This window comes from Schistocerca serialis, chromosome 2 (assembly GCF_023864345.2).
Source record: "Schistocerca serialis cubense isolate TAMUIC-IGC-003099 chromosome 2, iqSchSeri2.2, whole genome shotgun sequence".
Lineage (NCBI taxonomy): Eukaryota > Metazoa > Arthropoda > Insecta > Orthoptera > Acrididae > Schistocerca > Schistocerca serialis.
This window is the reverse complement of record NC_064639.1, coordinates 308,231,889-308,252,145: the sequence shown is the minus strand read 5'-3', so window position 1 is coordinate 308,252,145 and position 20,257 is coordinate 308,231,889. Positions and strand designations below refer to the sequence as shown.

The window sequence follows — 20,257 nt, the reverse complement described above, 5'->3', positions numbered from 1 at the left end:
CATATTCTCAGTGATCCACTACTTTCCTCAAGCAAAATTATCAGCTGAATCCCAGAGTTCCAATGAGCTACTTAATAAGGGTTATGAATAATAGGAATCAAGATAGGTGCTCAAAGAACAGCATACTCGGTCACGAACGTCGTTCCATAGCTTTTACGAATTATAATTAAAAATTTATCAATCGGTTTCATTAAAGATTGATGGCGTGTCATTGAAGACTTGCAACATGAATGATAGCTATCTTATCGTTCTTGAGAATACGTGACAGAGTAAGCTCATTACAGAACTGTTGCGCAAGTTCACCTTCTGCTGCTCGATCGGAAGCTGATAAAGTAGAAGGTCAATAACGTTCAGTATTCGTTCATTTCAATATTATCTATTGTTTACTGGGATCAACAGAAATTCTGGGATTCTAACTAATGTGTAAAAATCAATTCGTTTGCTATGTTTTATTCTCATTGTATGTCCAGTTTATATTTGTTGTGTTCTACAGTACAGCCAAGTTTCCGAGCCTCGTGTTACGCCAATAGGCGACTTTCTTAATGGTCTGGGCGGTTGTGCAGAGCCTTCTACACTGTTAGAGTATCATTTCTATTTTTATATTAGTTTTGTCGCGCAGCACTATTTCCTCTGTTGAAAACGATGAAGACGCTGCGCGATGCTATCTGGACGTGATGTTTCCTCAAGCTCTCTGGAATGAAATAAAAAAAGGGGGTGATTAACCCGGAGTCAATTAACGCTGATCTTCGTTGAAGCCATATACTAGCTGACTGCGCAGCCACCATGAGTTCGATGAACTGAAATAAACATTTCCTTGCTTTATAGTTAGATCTACGGTTCCAGCAGTCGGCAATCTAAGAGTCTATTAGAATCCTTTTTTTCACATGCAATCATTTTTTCCTGTTCTGCAGGAGAGTATGTAAAAGATTCTTGTAGTACGAAACTTTTTCATAGTATCCTAGACCTGAACTCAGCAAACGAAGAATTGTTTACCGACTGAGCAATTCAGTCACGGCAGTTCAGTCACGTCTTACGTATCCTCCCTTCCCCCAGTCCCAAATCTACTCACAAGTGCAATTCCGCAAGTACCTCAATTCTACTTTACCAACCTCACTCGAGTTCTCCTGCATACCTTGGTGTACCAAAACAACTGACAGGACGTAAACTACGGAGAACTGGTATACCACTACCTACAAATTGTTTCCGTAAGCTTGTTATCCCCACGTAATGTCTGACAAGGTAGATTGTGACCGTGAACGATACTGACTTCGAAAGGGAGTATCGATGATACTGTAGTAAACCTAGAGTGAATAGCTCTCTCTGCAATAACATCTACACTCCGCAATGAAACTCTTGTCGTTTTAAACTTATGTGCTGAACCGGGAGGCGAACCCAGAACGTCACTCTCTGCTGCCACTGCCCGTAACAAATGAACTATGCAAACATGCTTCACTGCAATCCAAAAACAACCCAAGATCTTGAATTACGTCTTTGTGCACCATATCCTGTTACTCAGGGCTGCTAGTTCAATGGGCTATGCAGGAGATCCTCGATGAAATTTATAAAGCGGCAGTCTGAAACTTTGACTGGCAGTGGGGCTTGCTTTAGTGGTTCATCCGTCAAAGCGCTGTATGCGACAACTTTCGATTCAGTCGGATTCCTTACCACAAGAGGGATGCCTTTGGCCGACCAAATATCGCTAGAGTATCTAAGCTATCCTTTATAAAGGCTGTTGACTCTCCCAGCCTCAGTTGTCACATATAGAAGAGAGGTGCCTGAATTGCACCACTTTATTTCTTTTGACCTAAACAGTAAGTTACAGAATTCTTTAAAAAACGCCATTCTCAGCTGCAGAATGTTGATCTTGGTATTTTATTTAAGAAAAAGAAATACACTACACTTAATTTTCTTAACATCTGCAAGTGCTACAAAGTAATAATCTGGCTTCCTAATTTGTAACACTTGGTATATAAACTGAGCTACTGTTATAAATGATGTCCCTGAGCTTAAACATTAGTACTAGTCTAAGTTTAAAGAAATGTTCCAAATTGTAGGTCTTACATCATTATTTGCAGACACTGCAGCATAACTTTTTCCCTCCTTTTCCCACCCTCGTTCACTTTGCATGAGTCCACATTTTTCATTTCATGCAGCTGATCATTTCTTCTATTCCGCCTTTCTCTCACATCTCTATACCATTCCTCTGCTTTACGAATAAGTTTCTGTGATGGTTCCCTGCAGAGTCTGCAAAACACTTTTTCTTGATGGGTGGATCTTTAGTTCTAGATTTCTTCCCCATTACTTCGGTTAGCTTTTTTATTAGCCTTGACTAATCTTCAGTTCACAGGTTCCTTGCCTAAGACTTGGAAGTTTTGTTTGGAGCCTTCTTCATTTCCTTCGGCTTCGGCGATATTCCTTGGATGGATATCTTCAGACCATTTTTTGCCTGCCATGGCTTCTTCTGCACTAAAATTATGGAGCAATCTACTTCCTTCTGCAATGCTGAACGCAAGTTTTCTTCCGTGCGACATGTTTAAACCGAACGTTATCTCTCCCAATATAAGAATATGCTCTTCGGATTCGTTTTCTGCACCATTAGAAAACCATTTCCTGAGATCAAAAATTTTTATATCCGAGTTTGCGTTTTCGTTTATATTTTCAGAAGGCCTTCTAACTGTTGACTTGGGCGCATTTTATATGCAAGCACATTCACATAATCTGTGATCCCTGTTGAGATGAGGGACCGATGACCGTAGCAGTCTGGTCCCTTTAATCCCACAAACCAACCAATCTGTTGAGATGTACTGCCACAACTAGATGTAATTTATCTGTGCTACAGTTTCCATAGCGCCTTTCCGTTGCCATATAGTAATAAAAAATAATTAGTTAATTAATAGCTTAGGATAAAGAACACATTATAAAATTCATCATGACATTTCTAAACATTATGTTGCACTAATAACGCTAAATTCGTTTCTAAAGCACAATTTACAAGCAAGTTTCTTAAACTTTCTATAAACGAACCATAAAGAATACTGTTTCATGACTGTCTGCAAACTATTTCATGTATATTCACCAATAATAAAACTTGATATTGGCAGTTAACTTATAACAGTAATTACGTTCACCACATACACAAAAAGTTAAATGAAAGCTACAACAAAACCAACACTGTTCTCAGACGATCTGTTCCTCAACACGCAGAGCTCATAATCGACAAAACGTCTCCAAGAAGCTAGTAGTTCATGCTGACCACGCTAAATACCGGTTAGTGCAAGAGATACCATTTTTTATAAAAAAAATGTTTCAAATGGCTCTGAGCACTATGGTACTTAAGTTCTAAGGTCATCAGTCCCCTAGAACTTAGAACTACTTAAACCTAACTAACCTAAAGACATCACACACATCCATGCCCGAGGCAGGATTCGAACCTGCGACCGTAACTGTCGCGCGGTTGCAGACTGTAGCGGCTAGAACCGCTCGGCCACCCCGGCCGGCCCATTTTTTATAGCGGAGCCAGTAAAAAATAGGCAATTCTTCCATACCACGTAATTTCATCAACTTTAATTGCGTTTATAAAATCGGAGATTGTGAAAACAATATACGAAATCCGCGGTTAGAAGGAAAAGACCGTAAGTGTCTGCCGGCGAACAAATGGAGACAATCACAGCAGCGCGCGTTATCTACGGCCTTGTAGAGAGCAAGAACATCACTTGAGCTGATGATCAGAGTTTTGATAAGAGCTTGTGGCTTTATATAGGGGAAGGTGCGGGCATCAATCTCGCAGACCATGGCTGTGACAGCTCGTGTCCTTTTGGCGATAGCCGTTCTGTGTGGACTGGCTGTGGTGGAAGGTGAGTACTCTCTGTCCGCAATCTATTTCAGATTGTGCCAAACTATCAAGTTCTGCGGCATTTCTTCCCGTATACAGTAGATGCCCCACTCAGGTATACAGAGCCATTTTCTTCTGAACGTCTATGGACAAAGCAGATGTACAGAGCGATCGAAAATTCGCTTGTACGGACGCACTGTGCCATTCCTTGCACACTAACAGTACGAAAATATCTGTAACAAAATTTCGTCCCGTACCTATTTTCGGGTGAAAATAGACTTCAAAGGACTTAAGAGAAAGACAGTTTTGCAGCTTCGATAAGTATGTTCATTCGAGACTGTGCCGCTGTGCTGTGCACAGTATAAAGAAAATGTTCTGCAGGAACTATTAAAACAGATTACGGGGAACTTTCAATAATTAAAGAGATAAATTGATGTAGATTAAACATTGAATTTTTTAAAAATTAGACTTTTACTACTTTTCAACTTATTCCCCACCACTATTAATACATTATTACACAGGGTGTTTCAAAAAGAACTCTCTAGTTTTAAGTATAAATTTAATGGGGAATTTAATGAAAAATTACATCAATAAGTACATTTCACGAAAGAGAATTCCGTCACGTTTTCTTTAACGTTAGTAGACTTCAACGTGGGATCTATTTGTTGCCCTTCTCGCCACGTATTCACCAACATTTCAGGTGTAACTGTCCCCACCGTCACGACGATTCTTTCCCGTAAATGACTGATATCTCTGATCTCTTTGCTGTACACAACGTTGCACTGTAACTGACTCAGTTTTCGCAAGCCAAATAATGCAATGCTCTTTCTGTTGCGGAGTACACATTGTTGCTGAGTTGCTCTGCACTGTACTCCATGCACGCCTGGGCTGAACTGAGGGAACAGAGGAAAAAAGAAACAGCACTGGTGTCGTCTCAAGAGCAAGCAGACCTGCCAACTGCAGGGGAGCCAAACTGGGAGAGTTGATGAATCAAATACCACAAACTAGAATACTAGTCCCACGGATGAACTAGTTTTTTGTTTCATCCACTTTCCCGCAAATTCTTTGACATCCTCGCTGCTACTGATCTTTGTTTCACGCAATCCATTTTTGTGTGGACCAAACAAATGAAAATCCGAAGGAGCCAAATAGGACTGTAGGGAGAACAAGGAAGTATGTACAAATCCTTTTTTTTTTTTCAATGATTTCTTGGGTTAGCTGGGCGGTGTTAGAGTATTGTCGCGTACAAATATCTCGCATTTTTTCTTCGAGATCCGCGACGTTTTTCCTCTCCCTACTGATTTTTTTTCGTTCATCAGCATCTTTGAGTGCTGTGCAGTGTTTACTGTGCGCTGATTTTCCAAATAATCACAAAAGATGACACCCAGGGCGTCCCAAGAGACTGTCAACGTGAATTTTCCCGCTGATGCTTGCGTTCTGAATTTATTTCGAACAGGTGAGCTGGTGCGTTCCCATTCTGTGCTTTGTCTTCCGGACTCTCATTCAAAATAGTGAATCACCACAAGCTAAAATCTTGTTTATAAATTCGTCAGTTCCCATTTCATACCGTTCTTTCGAGTCTGTACTTTAAGTCTTGTTTCCTTGTATTCTGCGTCATCTCTTTCTGACCCCAGCTTGCACATGTTTTGCTGTACTTGAGCTTCTTACTGATAACGCTGTGAACTGTGCCAACACTTACTGCAACTGCTTTTGCTAGATGTTCAACTGCAACATGTCGGCCTTTACGAATAATTTCGTTAATGCAGGTTCAAAGCAAATGAGTTGACACTTCAAGTTGCCATCCATCACTAAAGTTCGATCGTTTTTAAACAGTTCTGCCAGCTTATAAAAATTTCCACACTTCATGCAATTTTCACCGTACTGAAAAACAATTCCAGAAAACATTTTAGCCAGCCTTTCACCTTCAGAAATCAAAAAGTGGGTTGCTCAAATAATTTGGAAACTTCAAGCGGACAAGGCATCGTTAAATGAAATTTGAGGTTATAAACAAAACAATGTTTCTCCGTCAGCTGTTATCAGCTGCCACCCTAAAATCACGAGAGTACAGAACTACTGCCGCAAACTGTTTCATTTCTGCATCATTTTGTCTCCTTAATTATTATTCAATGTACCTCGTATGTTGTTTAAATAATATGATCCTGTGGATACAAAAAGATGACGCAAAACCCTATGCAGCGTGTTCGACGTTCTCCACATCTCTCACGCTTTGAAAACATCTGGTCTTCAGTTTCTGAGGGACTATAACGTCATGACTCGCCAGCCAGTACATGTCGATCCGTATCTGTCTATCATGATACCCAGCCGCGTAAGAGTAATGTTGCCGATACAGATGGGAGCTATTTGTACTAAACGAAAACATCGTATATCCTCAAATCATAAGCTTTGCTCATGTGCTCATTGTGTTACACTGTCCACGCACAATAAGTGAAATAAGGGTGCCTCCTGTTCTCCCTGGTTTTACAAGTTCAGTGGTCAGCAATTTCTTTGATGCCGGCGTTGCCCGAGTATGTATGTAGTCCAATCTTCCGTTTAGCTATCTCCGCGTTTTCCACCTGCCCATGACCCACTGCCCCCCCCCCATCCCCGCCCCCCCCCCCACCCTCTTTCTCTAGTAATATATGAGCCAAGTTCAGTTAAAATTGATCCAGGTGTTTAGCAGGAGCTTTTTATCCACGAATTTACTAGACTAAGCACATGTCACGCATGTTTAACATATTTCACGCATATTTCACCTGTCTCTGTAGCGAATTACGCCCTGCGGTTTCGTGGTCACGTAGCTCAATAATTATGACGTCACATCTTCCCGAAGAACGTGTCGTACAATGACCTAATTTTGCAGCTAATTTCAGTGGTATATTTGAATATTGTCTGCGAAATGTGTTGCGAAAAGAGTTTGCCACAAGAACGTAATAAATTAAAACGTCATGCATGATCCGGCAGTTTTTCACTCATCTCAGTGTTTATCTCACCAACTATTTTCCTAAACCTAATTGGTAGTATTCTGTCCTAAGCACTCTTCAACATCGCGTTTCGAGAGACAATGCTTTCATCATCAAGTTTTTAAACGTATCTCACGAGGTTAAACACTTAAATGTCTGCTAACACAATAGCGGTTTTTATAAAATTAAATTGAGTAAAAACACGTTGGACTGCGTGTCCTCGTCCTACATTAGAATCGTCGATTGTTGTTAGACTTTTTATAGTGTTTTTTTCCTGATGAGTTAAGTCTTACAACCTGATAGTGAGAGCATTGTCTCGAAACCCATTGTTGAGCTGTATGTAAAACAGAAATACGGTGGAATACACCATTTATTGCTGTTAAAACATAGCAATCGTTATCTCACATCATAAAAATGGATAATATTTTATTCCTAAAGCATTGTGTCTGCCCGCGTAACAATGTTAATGTCTTTTGTGTTTTATGGAAACTGATCCATTTCTAGGCGATAGCACACAGCCAATATGGACACATCTACCCCTGGTTTTGCTCTGCGTAAGTCACTGTACGGTGGGTAGCGAAAGTTCCACAGCATACCAGTAACATTTACTCTCCTAGCTATTCAAATCTACGATACTGTATGAGAAATGATCGACTGTTGAAATACCACGGCAGCTTTTCAAATTTCTGTAATTCCATTGTCATGGACATTAAAAAGAGAGGTGTGTTTTGGCATGATGTAATATTCTCGAAACTTCATGCAAAATACTGTCTCATGATTTTAACAGTAAGCGCTCTCGTGGTGCGCAGTGCCTCTCTCGTCTCACATTGAGGTTAGACGATCATTTATGTGACCTTATCGTGCCCACAAAACAAGTCAGTGTCCCGCTGATCTTTTGAATCAGTAACGAAAACGTAAAATCTTACCGTGATATTGAGGTGTACTATGCTATATAGGGAAAAATTCAGCAGTTGCAAGTTACAACATCCATTCAGAAACCACATGTGAATGCTTGCAGGTCATTGGGTTCAGATAGTGGGTTGATTTAAATTCCGGATATCTGCTGTAGCCCGGTGATTGATAGAGATAACAGCTCGCCTCAGATAATGGTCAAATGGCAGCACGCCACAACTCTAGAAGAATAACACCTCTAAAGCCATGGAGGCCAAGTTATGATGTCCAGTGTGCATTCTCAGTAGGTCACTATGTGCAGGAAGCGCCTACTGCGGTAGCAGAGTATGTTGCACACGTGGTTTTTTTTTACGTTAGAGACATCCCGCCACTGAGGCGATAAAATATTTTCTAATTTCAAATGGGGAAGAATACTGTCTCTGTTAATTATAAAATAGTATTCATCACGGCATATCGAAGAAAGATTGTTGATGTAGTATTAGTTAACTGTAGGATCGCCTGTGGAAGTATCCCTAACAAGTTCGTTTATAAAGGTAACAGTGCCCACATAGTACTAAGGACAGAAAATGGCTGAAGCCAGATGTTAATTTCAATGAAAGTCTTAATTACGGTTGGAATGTGCAGCCATATCGGAAAAATGCATTGAACGCCGGTGTTGGTTGCGAATTTGTAGCTGTAAAAAATACAATACTACCTAACAAGGCTAATACGGATTCAGAAAGCGAAATAAGTGTTAATGGAGGATCAAACATAGTCATCGAATGTTTTTATAGACCCCTGCTGTACGAACAGAAGCGGGGAAACGTTTGGTGGAAACTTGGAGAAGATTTCGCGTAAATTTCGTGGTCCTGTTTTAATGTTAGGTATAGATTTCAACTTACCAACCATACACTGGGAGACTCAAGAGAAAAAGATAGGTAGTGGAAACAGGGAGTTATGAGAAACTGTTGTAAATGCCGTATCTGCAATTTACCTTGAGCAGCTTATCAGGCAACCGTCTCCTAAAGGCAACATATTAAATCTCTTGGTCACCAACAGGACCGAAATTTTCGAATCAGTTAGCGGAGAACAGGGGATCAGTTATCATAATGGAGTTATAGCATCACTGAATACGGTTGTAAATTGGACCGTAAAGAAAGATAGCAAGAACGACAAGAAACTGATTTCAGATTACTTGAGCATGCCGTGAAAAATTTGTGATCGAAAATGTTGAGCATCACTCAACAAATTTTAAGAGAATAATACAAAACGCCTTAGACAGGTATGTGTCGAGGCATGCTAGTGTCAGTTTAGTATACGAAGTAGTTCATAAAACCCTTTGCTTTCGACAGTGTTCCAGAAATTCATCTAAATGTACTGACGGTTTGTAAGACATCTGCTCGTGAATTTCTCACATTTCAATAATGCATGAATGAATTCAGATGATGTCGCATTTCCATACAAAACGACATTTGTGAATGGCGTCCTCCCAAAATTACAATCACAGCAAAGCTAAACAATGCGATACTTACATGCTGTCAGTAGAAACTCTCGCCGTGGGCAGATGAGCATTATCTTGTTGGAATGTAAGCCCAGGATAGTTAGCCATGAAGGACAACAAAACGGGGCGCAGATTGTCGTCGACGTACCGTCGTTTTGTAAGGGTGCCGTGAATGACAGCCAAAGACGTACGAAATAGCTGGCACCTTATACATGCTATAAGAAAGACTCTGGTAAGTTAATATACAAAGAAGCCATGAGAAAGCTACGCTCAAGATAGGTACCGCAGTTGTTCATTGCTTAAATAGTGAGATGCAAAAAGATATTTTCTATGATAATTAATTGAAACCCTCAGCTGCCGACAGGTGTTGTTGATATACCTCGACATCCGTTTCAGTTCATCATTGATCCATTAGCTCAGTTTTTTTATTGCAGATGGAAGCTAACCCTCTGACAGAACACGCTGAGCTACCGTGCAGGCGGTTTTTTTTATGGATATTTTTTAAAATTTTGTTCGTTGTTGATCGTTGTGTTTGGTCGTTGTGGACGTCACTTGACATCCTTTCAAGTTCGTTTGATGATCCTTCCACTCAGTTTTTTATGACAGAGGCCAACCAGCTCTCTGACCGAACACGCTGAGCTACCGCGCCGGCCATTAAACTTAGTCTGTGCGAATGCGTACAGGTTGCGCGAACTCTTACGGGAATCGACACCTTAGTGTGCGCGAGTAATGAGTTGATGGGCAAATATCTATTAGGTACATTACGTATGTACAGGGCTATTACAAATGATTGAAGCGATTTCATAAATTCACTGTAGCTCCATTCATTGACATACGGTCACGACACACAACAGATACGTAGAAAAACCCATAAAGTTTTGTTCGGCTGAAGCCGCACTTCAGGTTTCTGCTGCCAGAGCGCTCGAGAGCTCAATGACACAAAATGGCGACAGGAGCCGAGAAAGCGTATGTCGTGCTTAAAATGCACTCACATCAGTCAATCATAACAGTGCAACGACACTTCAGGACGAAGTTCAACAAAGATCCACCAACTGCTAACTCCATTCGGCGATGGTATGCGCAGTTTAAAGCTTCTGGATGCCTCTGTAAGGGGAAATCAACGGGTCGGCCTGAAGTGAGCGAAGAAACGGTTGAACGCGTGCGGGCAAGTTTCACGCGTAGCCCGCGGAAGTCAACGAATAAAGCAAGCAGGGAGCTAAACGTACCACAGCCGACGGTTTGGAAAATCTTACGGAAAAGGCTAAAGCAGAACCCTTGCCGTTTACAATTGCTACAAGCCCTGACACCCGACGACAAAGACAAACGCTTTGAATTTTCGGCGCGGTTGCAACAGCTCATGGAAGAGGATGTGTTCAGTGCGAAACTTGTTTTCAGTGATGAATCAACATTTGTTCTTAATGGTGAAGTGAACAGACACAATGTGCGAATCTGGGCGGTAGAGAATCCTCACACATTCGTGCAGCAAATTCGCAATTCACCAAAAGTTAACGTGTTTTGTGCAATCTCACGGTTTAAAGTTTACGGCCCCTTTTTCTTCTGCGAAAAGAACGTTACAGGACACGTGTATCTGGACATGCTGGAAAATTGGCTCATGCCACAACTGGAGACCGACAGCGCCGACTTCATCTTTCAACAGGATGGTGCTCCACCGCACTTCCATCATGATGTTCGGCATTTCTTAAACAGGAAATTGGAAAACCGATGGATCGGTCGTGGTGGAGATCATGATCAGCAATTCATATCATGGCCTCCACGCTCTCCCGACTTAACCCCATGCGATTTCTTTCTGTGGGGTTATGTGAAAGATTCAGTGTTTAAACCTCCTCTACCAAGAAACGTGCCAGAACTGCGAGCTCGCATCAACGATGCTTTCGAACTCATTGATGGGGACATGCTGCGCCGAGTGTGGGAGGAACTTGATTATCGGCTTGATGTCTGCCGAATCACTAAAGGGGCACATATCGAACATTTGTCAATGCCTAAAAAAACTTTTTGAGTTTTTGTATGTGTGTACAAAGCATTGTGAAAATATCTCAAATAATAAAGTTATTGTAGACCTGTGAAATCGCTTCAATCATTTGTAATAACCCTGTAGATTGTGGACAGTTGGAAATGTGGGTCTCACGGGAAGCGCGCAAGAGATAAGTCCCTGCAGTCAGGGTATTCAGCTGTGTCCTCGGTGGCTCAGGTGGCTAGAGCATCTGCCCTGTATGCACGAGATCCCGGGTTCGAGTCCAGCTCGGAGCACACATTTTCAGCTGTCCCCATCGAAGTACATCAACGACACCTGTCGGCAGCAGAGGGTTACAATTAATTATCGTTTGTTCTAGAGAAGCTGCACGGTCATCAATGGTCTCTGTTCTTTCGAGAACAGTTACTATCTTCATATATTAGGTATTTTCTATGCTGATGATTCTATGCAAGTGTATTGACCGAACGGTGAAAAAAATTTGGAGGTGTCCGAGTTACAAAAGAAAACCATATTCTGCCATGTGAACAAACCCACTCACAAAAGTCACGTAATCGGGAAACTGCAGTTTTGAAGTACGATGCGTTCACCAGATTTGACATTGGATGACTTCCACCTGATCTGACGTCAAAGCGGTTTGTCTTTTGAGAACCTTTTGAGTATTAAATAACTTTTTTTCAGTGTTGGAAACCTCTCAGCACATAAGCACTGGACTTATGCACTGACCTGAGAGGAATTTATGACTTAAAATCACAGAGTATCACTATAAATTAGAGATATTAGAACTGAGACATGTGCTTTCTACGCCTAATTGTTGATTTTGTTCTGAAATTCACTGTTTGACGAACGTTTCAAGTGACAACAATGAGCGCAGTACGGTCGCGAAAGCTTCATAGCCCTCTCTTCGTTGCTGATCTTCTTCGCCGTGATACTCCATCTGACTAGTTTCTTGGATTACTGTCGTGACTTCGTGTTGTTCTGTTGTAGGTTGGGGACGTACCCACCGTCTCCAAGTCCAAGCCGGCCGCATCGTAGGGGGACGAAATGCCACCATCCAAGAGTTCCCTTACCAGGTAAGTCCAAAACCACTCCTCTCCACGAGTGCTGTTTCAAAGGGTTTGCCGGCCGGAGTGGCCGTGCGATTCTAGGCGCTACAGTCTGGAACCGAGCGACCGCTACGGTCGCAAGTTCGAATCCTGCCTCGGGCATGGATGTGTGTGATGTCCTTAGGTTGGTTAGGTTTAATTAGTTCTAAGTTCTAGGCGACTGATGACCTCAGAAGTTAAGTCGCATAGTGCTCAGAGCCATTTGAACCATTTTTTTTTTCAAAGGGTTGGGACAGACATTCATTTTCTGACAATAAACATAGTACAGGTACACGGCCATCCTGTGAGAAAAGTGAGAAAATATAACTTGACGAAGTCATCTATAGTTCCGACCGTTACAGGAACTAAGCTTTGTCGTATGACTAGCCGTGTACAACTGTAAAGTCGTGCGATCTGGAATTTTATAGTATAAACCAAGCAAAAAATAATGGGAAATACAATCGAAGACAAAAAAAAGATGCACCACGAAGGAATTATCCAAATGGGACGGAAATTAGTAGATGTGATGCACACGTACAGACAGACAACGATTCGAATTTCAGAAAAAATGTGGATGATTTATTCAAGAGAAGGAGCTTCACTAATGAGCAATTCAACAACGTGCTGGTCCATCTCTGGTCCTTAGGCAAGCTTGTTGGTTTCGCTTCGATTGATAGAGTGGTTGGGTGTCCTCCTGAGGGATATCGTGCCACACTCTGTCCAGTTGGCTAGTCAGATCGTCGAAATCCTACGCTGTCCATAATGCTCCAAACGTTCTCATTTGGGGAGAGATCCGGCGACCTTGCTGGCAAACGTATGGTTTGTCAAGTAAGAAGGAAAGAAATGGAAACTCTCGCTGACTGCGGACGGGCATTATCTTGTTGAAAAGTAAGCCAATATGGTTAGCCATGAAGGCAACGAAAAGGGGCGCAGAATGTGGTGTTGAAATGGTGATGCGTATGACAGCCAAAGGTGTCCTGCTATGAGATGGCACCCCAGACAATCACTTCTGTTTTTCGGGCCGTACGGCGGGCAACAGTCAGTTTGGTATCCTATCGCTGTCCAGGGCTTCTCGAGATACTTCTTCGCTGGTCGTCCAGGCTCAGTTCGAAGCGCGACTCATCACTGAAGATATTCTCCTCCAGTCAATGAGATGACAGGCGAATGCGTCTGGATACGCACTGGACAGTGGTGGGATAACAACCTGACTGTCGCCCGCCATAGGGCCCGACTACCAGGAATGATGGTCTCGGGCGCCATTTTTTTTCGTGGCAGAATGCCTTTTGTTGTCATCCGCGGCAGCCTTCAGCACAGCGGCACGTCGACGATATTCTACGCCACATTTTTGTGTCCTCCATGGCAAGCCATCATGGGCTTACATTTCAGCAAGATAATGCTCACACGCACACGGCGAAGGTCTCTTACTGCTTGTCTTCATGCTAGCCAAACTCAGACTTGGCCAGCAAGATCGCTGGATCTCTCCCCAACTGAGAACGTTTTGAGCATTATGGGCAGGGCCCTTGAACCAGATCGGAATTTTGAAGATATAACGGGCCAATTGGACAGAGTTTTGCATGATATTCCTCAAGAGCACATCCAATAATTCTGTCACTCTGTGCCGATTACGAGTAGATTAACTGCTTGCAAAAGAGGCAGAAGTGGACCAACACGTTATTGACTTGGTCGACTTGTTCGAAAAATGGTTCAAATGGCTCTAAGCACTATGGGACGTAACGTCTGAGGTCATCAGTCCCCTAGACTTAGAACTACTTAACTCTTACTAACCAAAGGACATCACACACATCCATGCCCGAGGCAGGATTCGAACCTGCGACCTTAGCAGCAGTGCGGTTCTGGACTGAAGCGCCTACAACCACTCGGCCACAGCGGCCGGCAGGTCGATTTGTGAAGCTCTTTATCTTGAAAAATCATCCAATGTTGCTGAAACTGAAATAAATTGTTCGACTGTACAAGTACATCACATTTACCGATTTCTGTCCCGTTCAGATAGTTTCTTCCTCGCACATCTGTGTGTCTGTGTGTGTGTGTGTGTGTGTGTGTGTGTGTGTGTGTGTGTGTGTGTTAGAGTGTACATCAGCATACAGGCTTAGTACCATAATGTGACAGAACATTCTTCCACAATCTTAAACTATTGTAAGACGGCAGCTTGCGAAATTACAAGTGGGGAGTACCCAAAGGAAGTAAAAGAGGTTTGATTATCTCTTCAACATAGGTAAAGGGAAAAAAGATCTTAATTTAAGTATTCTGTGGAGGATCTATTTCAATAGGCTAATTTAGAGATGCACTTCCCAGGTGTAAGAGTGCCAGGGGTCACTTTCTGAGAAAACGGGCAGTGTTCTAAACGACCGTGTGGTCCATGGCAAAAAATTGCACACAAATCCGAAATGACAAATAGAGAGTAATTCTAAAGGTAAAGCCCCCGTACAAACAAAACCACAATAGCAAACCTAGAGGAAGCGAGTAACTTTGTGCGAAAATAACGTCGGCCATTAGAAGGCTTCAGAGACATTAATACAAGTGGACGAGTAAAATGCCCATACTTTCCTCCTAGGTTATGTCGCCAGAAGATCTTGTCGAGGCCTATAAATATATGTCACTGTGTATCTCCTATTTGTATGTCTCTTAATGGCTGTAATAACCAAATCGTTCTTGTACACTGTTCTCATGTTCTGTCTAGATGGTATTTATAGACGTGGACGAGTATTCAAGTCTGTATCCGCAGCCTTTGATACAATTCTTCCAGGACATAAGAAAAGGAACATTTTTTGTGCTAATTTAGATACATAGTCGTTAATATGGATTGAATTGGGAATATCGCAAATGCGTACCAACGGCGGTTTATCATTTTTTATTGTACTACCAGTATGATTTTCATTGCATGCTACCTCCGTATATTCTGTGCTATATGTCAGTCTTCAACAAGACTGTTTTCTGTCAGAAGCTGTCCACTGTTAAGCCTTTGTAACGTCGTATCAGGGTACAACTTAAAGTAATGTATGCTCTGAATTGTTAAAACCAACTGTAGTATAACATTTCCAGTGCTGAGATGGCTGTATGGACGTGTTCCGAAAGCCAGAAAGTTTTAAAAAATCTGTTTCTGAAGTCCATGCAGCCCGCGGTGTGGGTGCGATACAAAATATGACCAAAGCTAATGCGTCCGAATCAATCTCGATGTCCTAATCCGGCGAGGAAATCGAAACTAGGAGACAGCTGTCTCTCCATACCGTGATAGCTCTGCGAAAATTTTACATTTTTCGTCAAAGAGAGCTTCACTTAAAAAAAAAAGAGGAAAGCTCCCTTTTTGCGGACAAAGCACTTACTGGCTGAGTTATCGAGACACTGCTAACAGTCACCATTGCTTCTGTACTTCTCTTCCACATTCCAACCTTCACAGGTCCATTCTGCATACTTCACTCGGCTAGAGAGCGTTCTCATTCAAAGACAGAGTTTTGGATTTGAATTCTGGTCCGTCGTACGGTTTTACTAACACATGCAGATTCAAAAACCGGCAACCAAATGCCTTGAATGCAAAGGAAAATAATATGCACGAACTGTTTTATTACAGCAGCATGGCATCATTTGAGAGACGTTTTGCTCAAGTAACGCGTAAGAGGACTCAACTTTTAACAATACCGTAGTGTACCTGGTGTGTATCTTCGTCTCTATCTATGTCGGGCTTAATGATGTCGGTACTACCATTCTGCCTGGCACCACATTGCCATTTCGACTGACAGACCACTGGGGCCTGCGGGGGGAATATTCAGACACGTAATCTCAAACGCTCTTCGATGCGACTTTTCAGTTATTAGGCGGGATAGATCTGTCTACGTCCTATTGATACTCGACTGGGCTCGTAATGGGAGAACATGTTGGTGTATTTGAGTCGCTCTGCATACAGCAATCTTGTTGCTACATCACAACGTCTGTCACGTCCCCAACTGAGAAAACTGAGCCTCCTTGTAGATGCCTCTCCCTAGTCACAAGGCTCTATCTAATACATATTCACTTCTCTCAAGCTACCATTACCAGAAGCTGTGGCATGCATCCAGCCATACTAACAGCTGTTCGCCTCTCTTCCAGGTGTCGCTGCAACGCAAGTACGCCATCGGCGACGGCGGCAGCCACTTCTGCGGTGGTTCCATCATCGATGCCCGTCACGTGCTCACTGCTGGTCACTGCCTCTACGCATATTAGTATGTCTGCCCACATAATGTTTCAATTTCTTGTGCGCGTATGCAAGGGGACGGGGGAGGAGGGCAGAGGAGTGGGTCTGTTCCCACAGTAAAGCAAAGGAAGTCGTAAGTTCTTGACCAGCTATAAAATCTCTTATGTTGTTGAAGAGATCTACAGAAAGCTGCTAGTCAGTCTCCATTAAAAGAGATGTATTTGAGCCATTTGATCAGGAAGTGAGACACTAGAAGCCGTAGATGAGATATCTTATTTCTGCACGAAAATAACTAATGATGAATGAAATTAAAAGGGATATACACTATAGATCGACAACAACAAGAAAAATACTTTTCAAAAATTGTCTCGTCTGAAGATACTTATCTGGAGTGTAGCCTTGTACATAACTGAAACGTCGATGATAAGCAGTTCAGACAAATGTGGTGCGACCTCTGGGAATTAATCTACTTTGGAAGGATGAAATGGAGAGATCTGGTTTACACAAATATACAGTACTGAGACCAGAAATTCCAGTAAATTAATGTACAGACAAATCTTCACAGGTCTGGTATTATTTGCTTTATTACTGTTTCACTCTACAAACGAGATCATTTTCAGATATTCACACTTCTGATGGCAACACGTCAGAGTTCAAAGCTCCTTTCGGCACCTTCGTCAAATTACTAAGTCATCGCTTTAGCGAAGACCCATGTAACAATAATGTCTGTTTGGTGGACAACATTCAGTAACTTGAGGACTCTCGATTTCGAATCCCATTCGGAACTGAAAGAGAATAACTGCGTTTCCCGCTGTCTGTTGAATCATGTTTTATTTTCCTTAAAAAGCATGTATTATAAATACTATGACAGCGCGCGATAGGCAAATTTTGTGATGCCTCAAGGCCCGTATACTTTCGAGGAAAAGTTTCTAACATCATTACACAGTCTCTTGCAGTAAACCATTTACTCGTAACTGGCCTTGTATTTGTTACGTCACCTTTCCAGAATGTAGCAGAGGCTTGGTCCACTCAGAAAAACAATCACTGATATGCCACTGCGTTCATGGGGTGCAAAGTGACACGATGTGAAGTTCTCGGCATATAACCCAACTTTGCCGTTAAATCTGACTGATTACTGATCCTCAAAAGTCACGATATTTTAACCCGTATACACAAATCAGTGTATTGGACATAAGTTCACGCGTCAGCAACTTGAATCAGAAGTGGTCAACAACTCGCTTTTTCGTGAAAACTTAGCTACTGTCGTCATTGGACAGCTTCATATCAAAGTCATCTTTTTAAAAACAAAAGGATCGTTAGCTACCTCAGTTAAATATGTATACTAACAATAATAAATTTTCTTTAAATACCTAGTTGTTTGAAAGCAGAGTATTAAAACAATGGTTAGTTGTCCTTAAGCCTAAGGTTGGTTTGAACATCAGACTGCTGTATTAGGCGTGGTTCTGTTGGGAGAGGTATGTCCTTCCATTCTTCTGCTCTTTGAATTTATTTGCCCAGCCAGTTTAAAATGGACCAAGAACCACGGTGCAACTCAGCATTTTCTACGCGAATAAATCACTTCCGGATGAGAAAGAAGCCATAAGTGTGGGCAATAAATCGTAGCATCGACTGAGGATTGAAGCTCGGATCTTCGGATTGTTCATCTGACAGAGCTACTTTGCCAGCGAGCAACCATAGAATTAGCAGGGAAGCACCCAGGCAGATTCTGCCCAGGTAAAACGTATGCAGTCTAGTGGCTCGTTATGAGCACTACTGACTAACTCGTACGTACCTAGCTATACTCACAATCTTAATAAAACAATCATTAAGCGGAAGTGACGAACGGGAAATACTACAAGCTTCTGTCATAGGGAAAAAACAAGAAAAGGAACAAAAAACAAGTAGGATCCTTTCCAATGATGACGTATAACTTTAATAACTCTTGTTGAATGTCTTGACCATGCTTTTTATTATTTCCAAAATCACCTTTCGATATTTCGTCATTTTCAAAGACTATGAAATACAAAAATGGTATCAGAAATATGAAAATATGTTACATATAACCATTGACTAGACACATAGTATAATGAGTAGAATATGGCTTTCTAGCTTACCAGTGTTATGTCAATCATACAAAATTGTTCATCAGATATATTGCATCTGGCCAACATTCTTCATCACGAGACAAATGAACAAGTGCAAACTGCTACCAAAGAACAAATTGGAAACCAAGTGGACTAAACCGCTAGGCGGCGGTGGATACGTGGTACACGCTGCATTTTTTTTGTTTACAACTACATTTTCATCGTTACATCGGATAAAATTACTTCCTCAGTAAACAGTTCATGGGAATTATTCTACAGTGCTTTACAAAAAGGTACTGTACGGTGATTTCCATTAATTATAGAAGATTGCACTTGTCTCATGATTGAGAATGTTGACAAGATACAACGTATCTAAAGAACAATTTATATGACTGACAAAACACACTCATTATACTACATCTCTAATCAATTTTGAAATGTAATATATTTTCATATCTTCTGATAACAATTTGTATTGAATTTCATAGCCTTTGAAAGTGACGGAATGTGAAAACGTGTAAGGTGAATTTGGAAATAATAAAAAGTGTGGTCAAGACATCAGAAAACTTATTACAGTGAGTCCAATAGGCCGCTTCGTCTCAGCATTCTCATGCAAACTGCAGACGTATAACTGTTGTCAGGAAACATATTACGGAAAGGAAATATATACACTCCTTGTTATACTGTGATCCTTCTTACAGCGACGTGCTGGACCAAGTGATAGTGTCAGCTGGCATGACCAACGTCAGGGACTTCGATGACCCGAACCTTCAGACCCAGGCAGCGGAGGCGGCATTCATCCACGACGGCTTCGACAACGATAAGCTCACATACGACATCGGAATCCTTAGAGTGAGTGGTGCTACAGCTCTCGCCATCTGTCTTTCGAGTCTGCAGTACACTGTATGTATCTGATAGCGAAGGCGTTCCCACATGTAAGGTAACAGTTTCTTCTGAAGAAGACGTCCCCAGTTGGCGTTGAAAACTAGTTAAAGAATTTTAAATTCTGTTTGTAACCTGTTGACTGGAAGTTTGTAAAATTGTAATTAATTACGGTTACTGAGCACCGACGTTTGGGTAATGAACTTATGGTACAGCGCTGAGGAACGAGTTTTGAAATAATTATGCGTATGCGTGGTTTTTTGATAACTGTAACATTTCGGAAATGTGTGGTGAATTAATCCACGCTGGGAAGGTGTGACGCAGGGATCTGGTTTACACAAAAATCCAGTATCGAGACGATAAATGTCAGTAAATTAATTCGCTGTTACATCTGACGAACCTTGGGTACACCGAGCTGCACCGCCCAGCCTGTCAACGTAGAGTTCAACGCTGTATGAATGTCGCTTGTGGATGCTCAGTGTTAGTTTACCATTTGAGGACCTTCGAGTTACAGATGCAGTGTGTACGTCACAAAGCCTGAATACTTTGTTACTTGATCACATTTATGGAAAAGTAGTATCGCTGCTTTTGCATTTGAGTCGCCTACAATTGTATTTACTTTAATTGGAAACTGAAGAACCTTACTGTGTTGTATGTATGGCTCCTGATTATATACAACATCTATCTCGCAGTTTTCTACTAATTTACCTATATCAGTCATTACTCTCACACAGTGCACAGCATTTATTTTTAATATCGAGATGTATCAATGCTGTCTAGTAACATTTATTTAATCGTATGGCTAGGGCCTCCCGTTGAGCAGACCGTTCGCCGGCTGCCAGTCTT

At 41.8% G+C, this 20,257-nt stretch overlaps 1 protein-coding gene across 1 annotated transcript in view; it reads left to right on the top strand.

The window, feature by feature from the left end:
- The first annotated feature begins 3,790 nt into the window (after window positions 1–3,790).
- Window positions 3,791–20,257, top strand: part of LOC126455929 (trypsin-like) — a 48,570-nt gene continuing 32,103 nt past the window's right edge. Inside the window, exons 1-4 of the mRNA XM_050091688.1 lie at window positions 3,791–3,854; window positions 12,162–12,247; window positions 16,361–16,473; window positions 19,231–19,381. Coding sequence (XP_049947645.1) covers window positions 3,791–3,854; window positions 12,162–12,247; window positions 16,361–16,473; window positions 19,231–19,381 — 414 coding nt within the window. The remainder of the gene's footprint in view (window positions 3,855–12,161; window positions 12,248–16,360; window positions 16,474–19,230; window positions 19,382–20,257) is intronic.